We start from the raw sequence: 16,152 nt of genomic DNA on the forward strand, positions 1-16,152 counted from the left end.
AGTCTGATTTGAACATGTAGAATATCAACAGTTTATGAAACAGAGACAGAAAAGGAACGGAGCGATGGAGAGAACGAGAGGACACAAACCTCGTCCACATTTCATGTTGATGTATTTTGTGTCCTCGTGAATCAGTGAAGTGCAGATCACTAAAGGTACAGGACACATGTTTTTGTACGTCATTTGCAGTGACGTTGAGGTTTTACAGGAGTGAGACTCGTCGTCTTGAGATGAAAGTTGAAATGTTTTGACGCCCCAAAAAGAGCGTCCAGCGAGCAGGCTGCACCAGAGGAAAACAAGCGTTCTGCAAGCAACATTTATCTAGCTCTCTATGACAGTTGGCTCACAGGTGAATGGATTTGACATTAATTATATTTGATTGTTTTTTTTTTTTTCTTTCTATTTCAAATCAGTGAGAAGACGGAAACACAGAGAAAGGACGAGGTGTCGCACGCTTCATGCACTTTACGATTAGGAAAGAACAATCATCTTATTTATTAGCATTATTAGCATTATTAGCATGACCACATGTGCAGACTGGGCCCCTCTTGTATAGACTACGTCGTGATAAATAGACATAAATGTGGACAGATGACAGACGCTGAGATAGAACAGGGAGTTGAATCGCTTAGTCATCAGGTCACAGGTGAGTTCTCACCTTAGGTAGTCTTGTCAGCGGGGGCGGGATGGAGAACCCGAGCCCAGGACCGGCCTGCTGGACCCTGGACTGGCTCGGGACGGAGCTGGAGGCCGTGGTGGTCAGGAAACTGGCACGGTGGTGCTGCTGCTGCTGCTGCTGCTGCTGCTGCTGCTGGGACAGACTGTTAGCCAGGCAGGAGTTAGCGGGGAGCGAGCCGGGGGAGTCGTACTGCTCGCTCGATGACGGCCACTTCCCCTTCAGGATGGCGTGACAGATGCTGTCCAGGCGGTTGATGATGACGCGGTCCTGCAGGGAAAGGGAAAAACGTCTGAGCTAAAGACACAATGACGATGATTAGGGAAGTTGTTCAGCCTTTTCAAATGAGAAGACTGAGATGTTAGCATCAGACTCGATAAAATGAGCCGCAGGGCCCGGTGACGTTGTTGTGGTGGAGCTGGACTCTGACAGATAATCTCAAAGTGGGAAACATCCACATCTTTATGTTACAGGTCATGTTGAATGCATTCTACATGTTTTATATGAAAGACTCTGCTGTACCTTCGGCCACTCAGAGAACGAGTAGAGAGCTTTCTCCTGCAGCAGCTGAGCGATGGTTGGCTCCCTGCTGTCATGGAGGCTGTCGGGAATCTCACACATGGACATCGGAGCGGCAAACCTCGGGCTGCCGACGTAACCCTCAGACACGGGCACTGAGGAAGAGGAGGACATATTTTAAATAAAACACAACATAACTACACGAGTAGAATCTCATACTCAGAGGATATAATGGCGCATTCCATTTATCTTGGATGTCGGAGCTGGGAATGAAGTTTACACCTGACAACGTTCCAGTTAGGAGTTGGCAACAAGTCGGAAAAGCAACATGAACGCCTCCAGGAGAACCTGGACTGCCAGATATGAGAGCAGTTATCAGGTCAAACCAACAGGTGTTGCAGCGATGGAAGCGGGCGAGAGAACTGGTTCAGATAGAAGTGATTGTACCCGACCTAAAAAGCCTCTGCATGTTTCTAATAAGCTCCACGAGCAGAAACGTGCTCAAACTAGGATCAATATTGGAGATGCTTTTGAAAAATGGAGAGAGGTTAGAACACAGAAAGGTTTACAGACCGATGCAGAGCTGGCTAAACACTGAAGCTTCAGTGTCCACCACATGACAACCTGTGTGAGCATCCACTCTAGAGAGGAGGGGGCGGGGGGGAGACAGCTCTCTACAATGTTTAGAATTAAGACTGCAGTACCCATTTTCAACACTAGGGGTCAGGGTTACATACTGCTCCTTTAACTTCCTTTAACGCAGAAGGCAGCCATCTTGAATTCAGAGCTCTGGTTACTGAAGTCCCTACAAGTTTCCGACTTTTTGATAAAACTAGTAAACCCAATGGATCTCTTGGTCACTGGTATCAAACTATCGATCAGTTAGTCAAACAAAATGTAATGGCTTGTTTGGTAAGTTGAAGATGTCTATCGGGCTTTGAGAGCCGTCCTTACCAGGTGTAGCCGGCCTCTCCTCCTTCACCTGTCCTTTCACCATCAGACTCCCCGAGGCGTCCACCAGCCCGTCGACAGGCTCGAGCTTCGGGGTCAGGACGGTGCTGTCGGCCTCAAGCATCTCCTGTTTGGTCTCAGCTTTGATCTCAGGTCCGGCTCGGAACTCCAGGCTCTCCGGTTTGGCCTCGGGTTTGATCTCTGAGCTGTCGGGATACGTCGAGAACTCCAGGCGCTCTGGCTTCGTCTCCGTCTTCAGTTTGGATCCGTCTGAGAAAGCTGCGAACCCGAGAGCTAAAGGTTTGTTTTCGGGTTTGACTCCTGAGAAAGCTGCAAACTGGAGGACTTCAGGTTTACTGTCCTCGCTCTCAGGCTTCACGGGGAGGCTCAGGTCTTCAGGTTTGGACTCCAGAGTCTCTGCTTTGACGGGAAACTCCACCTGCTCAGACTTGGTCACCAAGTCCTCTGACTTCACAACGTAGGAAAGTTCATGTTTGACTTGGGAGCTGTCGGGGTAGACGTCGTCAAACGTCTCCGTCTTGGTTTCTTCCCTCTTGATCGGCAGCTCCAGCTCCTGACGTCTCTTCTCTCTGACATGATCTGACAAGAGAGGAAACTTCAGATCTGAAGGCTTTGTGTCAACACTGTCAGAGAGATCAGGGGAAACTTTGCCTTGGCTTTGGTGGATTAGATTGTCCTTGTTGTCAGCTGGGCCGTCATAGTTCTCCTGATCCATGGAGATCTCAGTTTTGATCCCATCTATCTGTGAGGAGGCTTCCTCAGACTTTGACGCCGCTGCAGGTGATGACGCAGAGGCACAGGAAGGATTTGCATATTCTGAATAAATGCTCTCATGCTCCATGTCATTGGGTTTGGTGTCCTCGCACAGGGGAACGTTCAGAAGAGAAACACCGTCCATCTGGCCTTCTGAGATCTCGTCCACTTGATCTGCAAGATCGCTGGAATTGCCCTCCACTTGCACAAACTCTCCAGGTGGATTCCCGATCAGTGTTTCAGAGACAGGTGAGTTTTCCAGAGTGTCTTCTTCCCCGGTTTGATATAAAATCATCCCATCCACCTCCTCTCCCGGCTCTTCAATCGACTCGGGACAAACAAGGCTTCCCTCCTGTTGCAGCTTTCCCAGATAGGCTTGCACGCCCTGCAGACACTCCTCTTTGCACTCTGATTGGTTGAAGCTCTCCTGAAGGTCTTGAGAGAGTTGGTTTGATACCTCCATCCTCTCGTCCTGCTCTCCAACGCTCGGCTCGGGTTCCATCCCATCCATCTGTGGTGCCACCATTTGGGGACTCAAGACTCCCAGACTTCGGTCAGCACCTGTGAGGATAAACCATAAAGCTCTTTTTAAACTGACACCCTTTTTTACATATTGAGGTTTTTAACCCTCATGCATCAGTTTAATTTACTACCCTCTTTAGTCACTAAGGACAAAAATGTCCATGCCAAAAAAACTGCTATAAAAATAGAATAGATTGATATTTTTTTCTACTTTTTTCTGCATAAATCTCTTAAACAACTCCGGCCCTGCTCAAAAATATAAAATATTGAATAATTTTAAGGAATTTAACCCTTTAAATGCCAGAATCATGTTATCAAACTGGCATTTAAAGGGTTAAATTCCTGATAATTATTCAATATTTGATATTTTTTAGAAAAAAATATCAATCTGTTCTATTTTTATAGCAGTTCTTTGTAAGTGGATATTTTTGTCCTTAGTGACTTAAGAGGGTAGTAAATTTGTTTCCCAGTGTTCTATTGATCTATTAAAACAATTAAAATGTGCATTCCAAAAACGTGTCAAGAAAGTCTTTCTTACAGAAATTTGTGCCATATGCACTAACACAGACAAAATGATGGCCAGATGAAAAGGTAAAATTTGACCAAATGGACAAAAATGTCCATAGTGATGCATGAGGGTTAAAAGACATGATGGTTCAGAAAGTTGTGAAATAGTCCTAGTTCCAAAACTCTCTTTCATACCTTGATCTTCATCCCCCTCCTCTCCCTCCAGGCTTTGAGTCGTGTATTTTTTCTCTTCCACATCTTCCTCCTCTTTGTCTTCAAACTCAAACCCGGCGCCGGCATCCTGTCCGTCCTCTTCCTCTTCCACAGGATTGGTCAGACTCTCAGTGACATCAGAGTGGCCCAGCCTATCCTGCGGGTCGTGGGCGGTGATGTCAGACAGAGAGAGGGGAGGAGGAGGGACGTAGGGAGGAGGCGGGCTCGCTGACAGGTCGGTCTGATCCGCGCTGGGCTCCTCGCTCACGCCGATGTCCTGAAATCACAGAAGAAGTGCAATCATGTCAGGAGATTTGATTTTTTTTAAGTGATCAATCTCTGCTGCTCTACGGTTTGTTGTCGTCCTATTTGAGGGGTAAGGCCCTGACTGAAGAACGTCTCAGTTGAAGTAGGAGCTCACCCACTGAACATCCCTTCACCTTCAGTTTTACAGAAAGAAACCATCCATCAGTATTCTGCTGAAGTCACCCCCGACACGGGACACAGACTAACCTTGAAGAGCATGTAGCTGGAGCTCAGCGGCTCCACCGAGTCTCCTGCAGACGGGTGGGAGGGAGAGGAGGAGGGGGGGAGGCCCAGACACTCCTCCAGAGTCCCTCCTTCCTCCCCTCCTCTGTCTCCCCCCTGAGCCTCCTCGTCCTCCTCCTCCAGGAAGCCGGGCTCCAGAGCGGAGGGACCCAGGATGGGATCGGACTCGTTGAACATGTGGTGCGCTGGACTCGAGTGGTCCGTGCCGTCCCAGGGAGCCTGCAGGGAGGAAGGAGATAATCATTCACATGAATGTGGATATAGAAGCAGAAACAGGATTAGTCTGGTGTATAAGGCAAGGCAAGGCAAGGCAGGGCAAGTTTATTTATATAGCACATTTCAACAACAAGGCAATTCAAAGTGCTTCACACAAGACATCAAAAAGCATCATGACAGAGGAAAGAAAAGAAACATTAAAATAGAAATTTAAAAAATCACTGAAATTATTAAATCTGAAAATATGTTCAAATAAAAATAATTCAAATGAAGTGAATTGAAGTAAAAATATAAAAAGAGTTAAAAGTTACAGAGCAGAGTTAAAGTTTAAAATCTTATTAAAGATGTTTAATTAAAGGTATCTGTAAACAGGTGTGTCTTCAACCTCGATTTAAAAGAGCTGAGAGTTTCAGCAGACCTGCAGTTTTCTGGGAGTTTGATCCAGATATAAGGAGCATAGAAACTGAACGTCACTTCTCCATGTTTGGTTCTGACTCTGGGGACAGAGAGCAGACCTGTCCCAGACGACCTGAGCGGTCTGGATGGTTCATAATTAATCAGGAGGTCACTAAACCATTCAGCGCTTTATAAACCAGCAGCAGGATTTTAAAGTCTATTCTCTGACAGACTGGGAGACAGTGTAAAGACCTCCGAACTGGACTGATGTGATCCACTTTCTTGGTTTTGGTATAAGACGTTTAATACCAATGTTCTCATCTAATCAGTACACTGTGTCCTGGATCCCAGTGCGACCAGTATACCAGTATAAAATGCAGACACATTTAACCTCAGTGTGTACCTGTAACTGATCGAGCTCCACTGACGGCGCCATCAGCCCCGTTTCCTCCGACGATCCCTGCTCTCCAACGAGAACATCACTCCTCAGTTTGGAGTCGAGGTCGGCTCCGCCCACTCCGTACGAGTTGAGCATGCTCTGCCCTCCCGCAGCAGAGTTAAACGGGAAGCCGTTGAGGGCGTCCTTGGCCGCCTTCCCTCCGTGCAAACCGTCTGCAGACATGGCGTCGTGGTGCAGAGCGCCGAGCTCCAGGGTCTCATCCAGAGGGGGGCAGTCCAGGAAATCTCCCCGAGAGCCAGGAACTATCCCCAGGCTGGGGGAGGCAGGCGGGGGAGGGTGGAGGTGAGGGTGAGAGGAGGACGGGGAGGGAGCAGACGGAGGCACTGGGTGGTGCTGGTGGTGGTGGGAGGACTGGTGGGGGTATTCAGGGGGCTGAGGGGAGTGTTGACTCAGACTGGAGTCGTAGAGACAGCAGTGAGGGTGAGACAGCTGAGGGTGAGACGAGGAGGAGGAGGAAGAGGACGAGATCCCGGGGTGAGTAGTTAACCCCGGGTGGTGGGGGTGATGATGACTCTGAGCGTGGAGGTGGGAGGGGTGACCCCTGACGTAGTTCCTGTGAGCCTCCAGGAAGCTCAGCTGGGGGTCGTTCAGGATGTAGAAGTCGGTGCGGCTCAGGCCGTGGCGCGCAGCCCCGATGAGAAGGTCCCGGTCGTGTTTGCCGGACTCCCACCACACGGGGAGGTAGAGGGAGGGGCGGCACAGCTGGAGGCGGGCCGAGATCAGAGGGTGACGGAGAACCTGAGGGAGGGGGACGCAGGTTAGAGAGGAGGAGGTGTTTGACATAAACTGCCCGAATCAAACTCTTCCTCTTCAAAGCCAGGAGACATAAATGTGAGTGAAAAGAGCCCACCTGCTCTCTGATCTTCCGCAGCAGCTCGATGCGGTACAACGTCCTCGCTGCTCTCTCTTCTGTCAGAGGCTCCACGAGCACGGAGGGGTCCACCAACCCTGAGAGAAACGAGAGAGAGAGAGAGAGAGAGAGGGGAGCTGTTTTCACATCTGCACTCCTGAACATATCTGGAGAATTCCAGGAGGACTGCTCCTCTCCTGATCTCTCACACATGCATCTCACAGCAGGAGACTATCCCCCCCCTCCCTCCCCCCACTCGCTCCAGGTGAATTCTCCTGATTATATCCTGCTGCGTTCTCACATCAGCTCCACTGCAGAATAAATACGAGGAGGCTGGAGGAGAAACTCAGGGTGAAGAGAGAAACATTCAGCTGAACTTCCAAACTCCATTCGATCGAGTCCCTCTGCACCTTTAAGAAAAAGCTAAAGACCCAGCTCTTTCATGAATACCTACTAACTTAATGATGATGGTCTCCATATTATTGATGATGATGATGGTAATGACGATGTTTTTTGTTTGATAACGATGACTTATAAGATGGTTTCTATACTGATTAGAGCTCTCAAGAACTGCCCTCAATGTTGTGCTTTGTAATCACTTCCTGTCAGCACCTGTGTGTCCAATCGGACTCAAAGCTGATCGTTTGCTCTTACTGACATTATTCCCTTTTTTCTAGATCCTTGCTTGTGTTGTTCTTACTCTCTGATGTACGTCGCTTTGGATAAAAGCGTCTGCTAAGTGAATTGTAGAATTGTTTGTGTTCACACATGACGCTCAGCATGAAAATATCAGAAAAGTTTGTGTGAGTGTGAAAGCACGATGACACAGTGATCATCAGCATGGAAGCAAAGAGAATAAAGGTGATGGTAAAGTGTCATTTAGACCCCAGAACATGTAAATATAAAGCCCCCTCTTTCTGTGAAGTCTGTACCTTCTTCCTTCCTTGGAGGCAGTTTGCAGGCCGTCCTGCACATGTTCACAAAGGAGTTGAAGTATCTCTCCAAGCTCTCGTCCGTCTTCCTCTCCAGCCGCGCCAGAGCTCGGAACTGAGACCAGTCGAAGATTTTCCTCTCCGGGTCGTACACCACCCCGAACGACGACACGGTGCGGTAGAAGTCTGCCTGTTCCCGACGAGTCCACCTGAGACATTTTGACATTAGAAATATGAAATAAGCGTCTTTTGGAGAACAATTCTTAAAAGTATTTATGATCTTTGTGAAACCTTCTCTCTCAGAGTTTCAAGAAACTTTTAAAAGAAGTGGGAGAATGAAAACAGAGAATTTCACTTTTTAAAAGTCTTAACCTCACTATTTCTCGAGGAAGGTAATCTTTTTAATCTTAACAGTTTTTAAGAGAGCGGAGGGTTTAGAAACGGACAAAAATCTTGGTGGATCAGATCAGAAAGAATCAGTGGTAAAAAAAACCCCATCAGGCCGATGTGCTGATTTAAAAACTTGTCGTCAGTATTTATCTGCGGTTTGTAGATTTCTTCCTACCTTCTCTGCCACTCCAGAAACAGCGGGTCGGGCTCGGTGGCGACCACGGTGCACCTCCTCAGCTCCTCCCCGAGCTGCCACGGCAGCGGCCCCCCCGCGTGATGACCGTGTGCGGCTCCGCCTCCTCCCATCCCCATGCCGACCAGGCCGTCGTGCAGCAGGAAGTCGTGTCTGAGCAGCGGCTCGCGGCGCAGCGTGAAGCGCTGGTAGGCGGTGATCAGGCGCCGCAAGCGCGCCGTCAGGGCGGGACCAGTGGGCCAGAGGGGGCGGGCCTGGACCACTTGGAGCGCCGCCACACCTGTACCCGTTCCTGTGGTCGTCGTGGTGACCAGTGTGGCATCCTGAGCGCACAAGTCGCCGGACATCTGGCAGTCTGCGGAGGAAGGACAGGTGAGTGAAGCTGCCGCTACAAGGTCACCGTTAAGGTCGATTTTTAAACACGGGTACCAAGAATCACCCGAGTTACACCCGACCTCACAATAACAAGACTTTCTCGCTGTCGCGCCACCGATCAGACGCGGAGCGAGGAGGATGAAGGTACACGGTGCGATCTGTAGGAGACTTAAATACAGGAAATATCTGCAAACGCTCGCTCCTCATTTGTCACATATGCAAAAAGAAGCCGTCACTCAGAGGAAAACGTCAGGTGGACACGGCGCCATAAACAGCCTGTCTTTAGAAAAGCAAACTCTAAATGTTCTTAAAGTATCTGCATGTTGTGAATATAAAAAAAGGAAGGAAAGGAAAAAGGTGTGGAAGACGTCTCCACACCTCTCCAGAGCGCTTTACAACCATCACATGACCATTAAATGTTCCCACGGAGACGGAGAGAGACGTTCAAACTATCCAAACTCATTTCACACATCGGCTCACGACGCTCTGCAGGGGCGGCGACCTCAGCTGAAGGCGAGAGCCGTTTGAATGCGAGGCGTCGGGGGAGGGGAAGCTCTCAGAGCAAAGAGGAGGGAGTTATGTCTGATTGTCTGAAGGTCTGACTCATTGTAGGAATAAAGAGCATGAATACTTTAATACTGGAAAAGAAAGCTTGAAGCACCTCAGAGAGCTGCTAATGTCCTGACCTTAAACATGAGCGATGATTCAACGCGTCTGTGGATCTTTAAAGAGAATATCTGACTGTTTACTGAGTTAGATTTATTGATAATAACAGATAACTGATATGTTTATATAAGCAGGTTTACACCAAGCTGACAACAAAGAACAAGCTGCGACGAGTTTCTCTCACAGACTGTAACAAAGCCTGAGTGACGTCCCCCGTCTGTTCCTGCAGGGTGCGCTGGAGTCCCATCGATGGCGGTCTCCATGCTGGAAATGCTGTCTCAGTCTAACTTTCAGTCAACCTAACGACAGGCTGAGAGCTGGAGCTGAGGCGGGTTTTAAGACTCCTGACAAACCGTTACACCGCGCCCACCTGTCAATCAGGTCAGATACACGCCTTATTGTGAATAACTCTCATCCTTCATCAAATCAAAACTGATGAGTCATCAAAACATTCACCCCCCGTACAGTGTGTGTTGATCGAGACATGAGCTAATCAGACCTGTTTGGTTTTTTGAACCAGGCTGTAAACATGTTAATCTCTGCTGTAAAAACAGGCTTTTTAGAATGGGTGTGTATGTGACTCTCTCTCATGAATCAGCTGATCCTCAACACCCTCCGTCCACATGGCCATGAGGTGAGAAAGTGCAGAGTCACATGATTTCTCTCCCTGACTGGTTGATTCTACATGCTGACTCGGCTAAAAAGCCTCCGACAACCCCGGAGCAGCCTCTCTCTGACAGCCCTGATAAGCCCCGCCCCCTACACAGCCGGCCCGTTGTGTGCCTCTCTTGAAGCAGCTTGTCTCACCTGGTCCTGTGCTGTCCGGTTTGTCTGAAGTGTCCGTGCTCGAGCAGGTTTCCTCTCCCTGCAGGATGAAACACACAAACATTAAAGAGAAGACGTCTGCATGAACACCACAGACTAAACTTCATTTCTGCAGCTTCAACGTGCACAAGTTTAAGTTTGTTAAACATCAGGTGCAAAAAAAAAAAAGAGCACTGAAGGGGATGAAGCAAAGCAGAGAACACAATGAAAGTTAATATGTTGAACTCCTTGATGAGGATGAATCTCAGTGTTTTCTTTCTTTCTCAGTATTTGCTCTGAAACGTTACACTTGTCCGCCTGTGGAGCGAGGCTGTGTGCATACGGGCAACCAAATAAAATAAGTGGGAGAAAATGGATCGAGCAAACGTAGAGCTCTCGTTGATGCTTTGCTCGGAGACGAAGAGGAGGTAAAGCCTCCTACTTGATTTGATTGGCTGCTTCGTCTAAAAGTGACACTGACGAGCGCTGAGACTCTACGTCTTGAGCTGAAAAGTTGCATTTTAAGTACGCCCCAAAAACCGCTAGAAAAACGCGTTGTGCAGCAGCAGAGATGAGAACGGTTCTGAGCTTTTCTCTCTGAGTCATCGGACCCCGAGTCTTGTTTTTGTGTCTCTCTGTGGACGTGTCGTCACGTTGCTTTGGTGTCATGCAGTGTGTTGTGTTTGTCTGATGTTAGCTTACAACATAAAAAAGGTACTCTTTGAGGCGTCCATGTTGCTTTTGACTTGATACCAACTCGTAACTGTAATGTAAATTCGGGTGTGATGTCATTAAATAAATGGAACGCTACATACACACACTGTCAGAAAACATCAGAAATCTAAAACAAAAGCAAACGTCTTGAACAAAAACAAATAAAAGAAGCTGCTAAAAAGAGTTCAGAGATGAACTTTCTGATCACTCGTTTGTTGTTGTTTTAAAATGCATCATTGACTCTACAGTCGAGTTTTTATGGGACTTCAGAGCCTCACAGATCCATAAAAAGGATCTGATATTAAAGAAAGTCTTCCCAAAGGAATGATTCACTAAATGAGGCTCTTAATCCAAAGAGATCGCAGCAAGGCTGTTAAGAACGGGTCCATCGAGGTCAGGATGTGACCTCAGGATGTGACCTCAGTATGTGACCTCAGGATGTGACCTCAAGATGTGACCTCAGGATGTGACCTCAGTATGTGCACTCAGTATGTGACCTCAGGATATGAACTCAGTATGTGACCTCAGTATGTGACCTCAGGATGTGACCTCAGGATGTGACCTCAGTATGTGACCTCAGGATGTGACCTCAGTATGTGACCTCAGTATGTGACCTCAGTATGTGACCTCACATCCTGAGCTCAGAGATCGCAGCAAGGCTGTTAAGAACGGGTCCATCAAGGTCCGGATGTGACTCAGGATGTGACCTCAGGATGTGACCTCAGGATGTGACCTCAGGATGTGACCTCACCTTGCTGCTCTCGTCTCGGTCCTCTCCTCCGTCAGCTTTGCTCTCTGCTTCGTCCTTCGTCTCCTCCGGTTTGCAAACACTGAAAAGAAAAACAAAAGGGAGGGAAATAAACCGGGCACCGAGTAGTAAGAGCTCTAAACAAACCGGACTGGCAATTCTTTTAGAAGACTTTGAGTCTAAATGTAAAAACTTTAAAGCTTCAGAAACACCGACTTTGTCTTCCACACGATCTGCGCTGAGTGGTGATATCTTTGGTAAAGTTTCTGCAGGACGGGAACACAACATCTCTAAAGAGCTGTCTGTCTGTGAGCACAGACTCATCCCCTAAAGTATTCTTCTTCTGCGTATCAAGCAGAGGTCACACTCACATGCAGTCTGCACGCTCAGCTGGGAACAGCTCCAGGTCGAACCGGTGACAAAACGAGTGACGGCTTCAATTTCCTCCAGGAGGACGATCAAAGCGTCCTGAGAGCTCATCTTCATGAGCCAGAAAACCCTTTTAATACACCGCTTCCCTCGAGCACTCGGTCAATTCTTCCTTTCTGGATTTTTAAATATCATACAGGTTCTTCTTGCAGCACTTGTTAAAGCAAAGAAAGTGACCTGTGTGGTTTCAATTCGCAGCTCTTGTGAGGGAATGAGCGTCCAGCCGCTCAGAGCTCGGCAGAAGGTTACGGCGAAATTTAAACACTTTGCAGAAACGACACCTGCAGCTGCAACGATGTTTCAGAGAAGAGAAGAAGAAATCGAAGATGGAAGCGAGCACCTGACGCCTGAATGTTGCATGCTGGATGTAGAGGGTGAACACTTGAGCAGCGTTTTAGAGTTTTACTGCTACAATTAAAAACACGAGAGAGCACGGCACAGCGGGAGCTCCACATAAACAACACAGTCAGACATGCACACACACAGCGCTGTTCTCCCCCGCTGGATCAGCTGATCCCGTCTCTGTAACACCTCTGCTACGACCTCAGAAGACGGTACGGGGGGGGGGGGGGGGGGGGGTGTCACTCTTCCCCCCATTAAGTCTCCACAACATTCAGATGGAAGGAGAACCGTCACAGGGGCGTTAATATCACGGATTGAAACGGCGGTCTGTTTGTGTTTTGGGTGCGTGTGTGTGTGTGCAGGTGTTGGCGTTCACTCTACCTGTCAGCGAGGTCTGCAGCCCCCTCCCCTCCTCCCTGTTCAGCAGACAGAGCGGTGACGTCGGGCATCCCCACTCTCTCCAGGAAACACAGGTCTGCATCGGCTCGCATGGCGTTGTAGCGCTCGTAACCTGCACGAGGACACACACGAACACACACAATTAAAACTGGTGGCTATAACGCACTTCGTACACACATAAAAAACAGATGCATTTAAATTACGACTCTCCACTGCGGCGAGTCAAATTATTTCATATCATTAATGTTTTCATCCCGTCAGTAAAGCGTGAAGCTGTTTGTCTCCAGCAGCTCTCACCGTGTTTGTGGACTCCGATCAGCAGAGACTTGTCGGCGTCTGTGTCCCACCACGACGCCGGGATTTCGATGTAGTCGATGTCGGGGAGTGACACCTCCAGTTTACTGTCAACACACACACACAGGGTGGAGTCAGGACTCTGAAGTCACTAGCAGACAAACATCCAGCCCGTCCATCACAGACCTGCAGGCATCTTTATTTCCATCGCTAGATTTTCAGTTTAATCCAACAGGAAGACAAAAGCATCCAATCAATCAAGAAGTCACAACATTTATCTGACTCTGCTCCTTTGGAGCCTCATGAGCCTGAAATTATCTTTGAGTTGTGTAACCTTTGACCTCTCTGGTCGGAAGTTTACCACAAGATGTTGTTACTATTAAAAGTCTCATCATGTGTCTTCTTTTATTGGATTTGATTTTACAGTCAGTAAGTTTTTGTACCTTTAAAGGGATACTTCACTCATTTGCATTAAGCTTTGTATCATTAGAAACCTGGTAGTATTTTTGAATGGTCGTGCATCCCGCCCTCATTTTCCCCTGAGATGGGAAATCTTTGTATTTCTACGTCTGAAAAGGCGCTTCCAGTGACGCAAAAATCAGTGACGTCATTTTGCGTCATTGGAGGCTGTTGCGGTTAGCGGGGTGAAACTACAACGCTAGTTCCTCATATTTTCGACCACTGAAGCTACAGACCAATCACAGATCAATCACAGATCAGTGGGTGGGAACTCACTCCCAGAATCTAAACTTAACGTCCGCCAAATTGCTTGCAAGCTCTGCTAACAGGCTCTATGGAGAAAGATGATTATGGCGAAAAAAATATAAATATAGCGTCGAGACGGCTGTGCATTCTGGGATTTGGTGTCTTTCATCCATATGAGGCAAAAAGACACTTTCTGCCTTTTCTCGGCAAAGAAGGCATCAACTTCAAAATGTATTTCACATTTCTACTACATATATGACCCAATGTCAATACAGATTCATGTTTATTAATGGTGAAGTATCCCTTTGAAGTGTTTTTTTTTGTCCCCTATCTTCTCCGGGACCCCGGCCAATGAGGAGCTACGCCTCACTTAGACATTTTTGGTTTAATTATTAGGGCTAAATCATAAAGAGAAGAAACTGCATGAAGTCGCTGTCCCATACCTGGCAGGAACTCCCTCCACAGACTGATTAGCAGCTTCACCTAAAACCTCCACCTTCAGGTAGTACAGCATCCTGACCCTCAGCAGCACCCTGAGGAGAGAAGGAGGATCGTAAGAGTCATGACGAGGCGCAGTGAGAGGCCACGTCCTGACCCTGTTTATTTCTGCGTTTTAACGTCTGGCTCTTCAATCCGTCAGACGCTTAGTGATGTCAGCCTCGTTGTTAACAACACTCCGTCTGTCACTAAGCTTCCTGAGCGTTAAAATAAATCCAACCTGCTCATCTCAGCCGATATAAACGAGTTCAGGTCTTCCCTACGACACTTAGCCTTTTAAATCTCTGCTTTAAAGGGAAGGGTCACATTCAGCGTCAGGTTGACGGGGGGAGAGACGACCGACAGGAAGTGATCTGACTGATTAAAGAAGGTTTCCTTTCTCTCTACAGTTTGTAAAGCTCTTTGTCTTGTTTTTCCCTGCATGAAGTGCTTTATTCTGAAATTAAACCGGATTGTTTTTGATGCTGTTTCTGTGTCTGACTTCCTGTCCTGCTCGATCTGCTCTGTGGTAAATTGAGGCTCCGAGCTGAGACGGTGGAAGAACACACACTGAAGAAAGTAAAAACCTATCAGCTCCGCTAACGTGACGCAGCGGAGATGTAACGCCCTGGCGATGTAAACAAAGTGAAGATAGGACTCGGAAAACTCGGAAAACATCACAGACAGTGGGACTCAGGTGTTACACCCATTATAGACAGTCATGACTCACAGAGTTATCTTCAGAGGATATACTTGATTTCTATTACATTTAAGTGTGAAAAATCGCATATTAAGCTTTTAAAGGAAACACTCTGAGTAAGGAGGAAACTGACTTGTTGCAGTGTTGTTTCAGGTGTTTCTTGTAGCTCTCGTCCTGCAGAACGACCTCCGGGTTACAGTGGACCAGCCAGTCGGCGTTCTTCAGCTCGGGAACATTCAGCTGGTTCTTCAGCTTCTTCCCCTTACGACCACGAGGGACCGGCGCCGACAGACCTGGCGGGAGAGATGGAGAGACGTGGTTAACGACTTCGTCATGATGGCCAACACGCTAAGGTCATCAGAATCTTATGAACACAAAGTGATGCGCCAAAAAGCTGAAAGGGAGGCTTTTCATTTCATAAACGTTACAACTTCCAGCACCCACGCCACGACGAGTCTGAAACGTTTTAGCGTTAAATAGGACGTCTTACAAACGGTGAAGCCTGCAGGTCAGCAGTACGAGACTTAATCAGCTGCTATGAGAAAAACTGTTGATATCTGTTCAGTTGCATTGTGGGTAAGAACAGGAGCGCATCTCTCCCTCTGTAGATGACTAAAGCGTCAATGCTGACTGAAGTGCTCGTGCTGCGACCTCCAGCAGTTTTCGGGGTTCTCGAGGTTTACAGTGAGGGTAAGATGAAGCGTGAGATCGACAGGTGGATTGGCTCAGCGTCGGCTGTAATGCGGGCGTTGTACTGATCCGTCGTGTTGAAGAGGGAGCTGAGCCTGAAGGCAAAGCTCTCGATTTACCGCTCGATTGTCGTTCTAACCCTCACCTGTGGTCATGATCTTTGGATAGTGACTTAAAGAAAAAGATCTGGGATACAAGTGTCTGAAATGAGTTTCCTCTGGAGGGAGTCTGGGCTCAGACTTAGAGAGGGGGGGGGGGGGGGGAGCTCGGAGTAGAGCCGCTACTCCTTCACAGCAGCACAGCTACTGTTGAGGGAAACACAAGTTTTCCGCTTTTCCGCGCTGAGCCCTCCCGGCCATAGAGGCGAATCCGCAAGCCGGAGGAACCGTCCACCCGAACACCGGCACGAGGCCGGCCGGCGGGGGCCCTCCGATGGCGGATCACGCTTGCCAATCTGATTAGGATCCACCTGGACGCCTTTTCAGGGCACGCCTAACTTGGAGGAGACCCCGGGGTAGACCCAGAGCACGCTGCGGGGATTATATATCCTGTCTCGCCTGAGAACCCCTCCCCTGAGGAAACGTTGCTGCTGAGATGGAAGTCTGGGTTGACTTATCTTCACCTGCTGCCACCACGACCCGACCTCTGATAAGCCGATGAG

The 16,152-nt window shown here is 48.3% G+C and overlaps 1 protein-coding gene across 4 annotated transcripts in view; it reads right to left on the bottom strand.

Moving 5' to 3' along the window:
- chd6 (chromodomain helicase DNA binding protein 6) overlaps nt 1-16,152 on the bottom strand; it is a 73,813-nt gene that overhangs the window by 8,437 nt on the left and 49,224 nt on the right. For all 4 annotated transcript variants that reach the window (XM_061041729.1, XM_061041732.1, XM_061041728.1 and 1 more), the window contains exons 26-40: nt 14,935-15,094; nt 14,068-14,157; nt 12,923-13,026; nt 12,608-12,737; nt 11,459-11,537; nt 9,997-10,054; nt 8,131-8,503; nt 7,566-7,774; nt 6,634-6,731; nt 5,727-6,521; nt 4,676-4,930; nt 4,145-4,439; nt 2,150-3,481; nt 1,199-1,350; nt 659-946 (exon numbers count right to left, since the gene is read on the bottom strand). In XM_061041729.1, coding sequence (XP_060897712.1) covers nt 659-946; nt 1,199-1,350; nt 2,150-3,481; nt 4,145-4,439; nt 4,676-4,930; nt 5,727-6,521; nt 6,634-6,731; nt 7,566-7,774; nt 8,131-8,503; nt 9,997-10,054; nt 11,459-11,537; nt 12,608-12,737; nt 12,923-13,026; nt 14,068-14,157; nt 14,935-15,094 — 4,418 coding nt within the window. The remainder of the gene's footprint in view (nt 1-658; nt 947-1,198; nt 1,351-2,149; nt 3,482-4,144; nt 4,440-4,675; nt 4,931-5,726; nt 6,522-6,633; nt 6,732-7,565; nt 7,775-8,130; nt 8,504-9,996; nt 10,055-11,458; nt 11,538-12,607; nt 12,738-12,922; nt 13,027-14,067; nt 14,158-14,934; nt 15,095-16,152) is intronic.

The sequence above is a fragment of the Labrus mixtus genome, chromosome 7 (genome assembly GCF_963584025.1).
Source record: "Labrus mixtus chromosome 7, fLabMix1.1, whole genome shotgun sequence".
In the NCBI taxonomy this organism is placed as follows: Eukaryota; Metazoa; Chordata; class Actinopteri; order Labriformes; family Labridae; genus Labrus; species Labrus mixtus.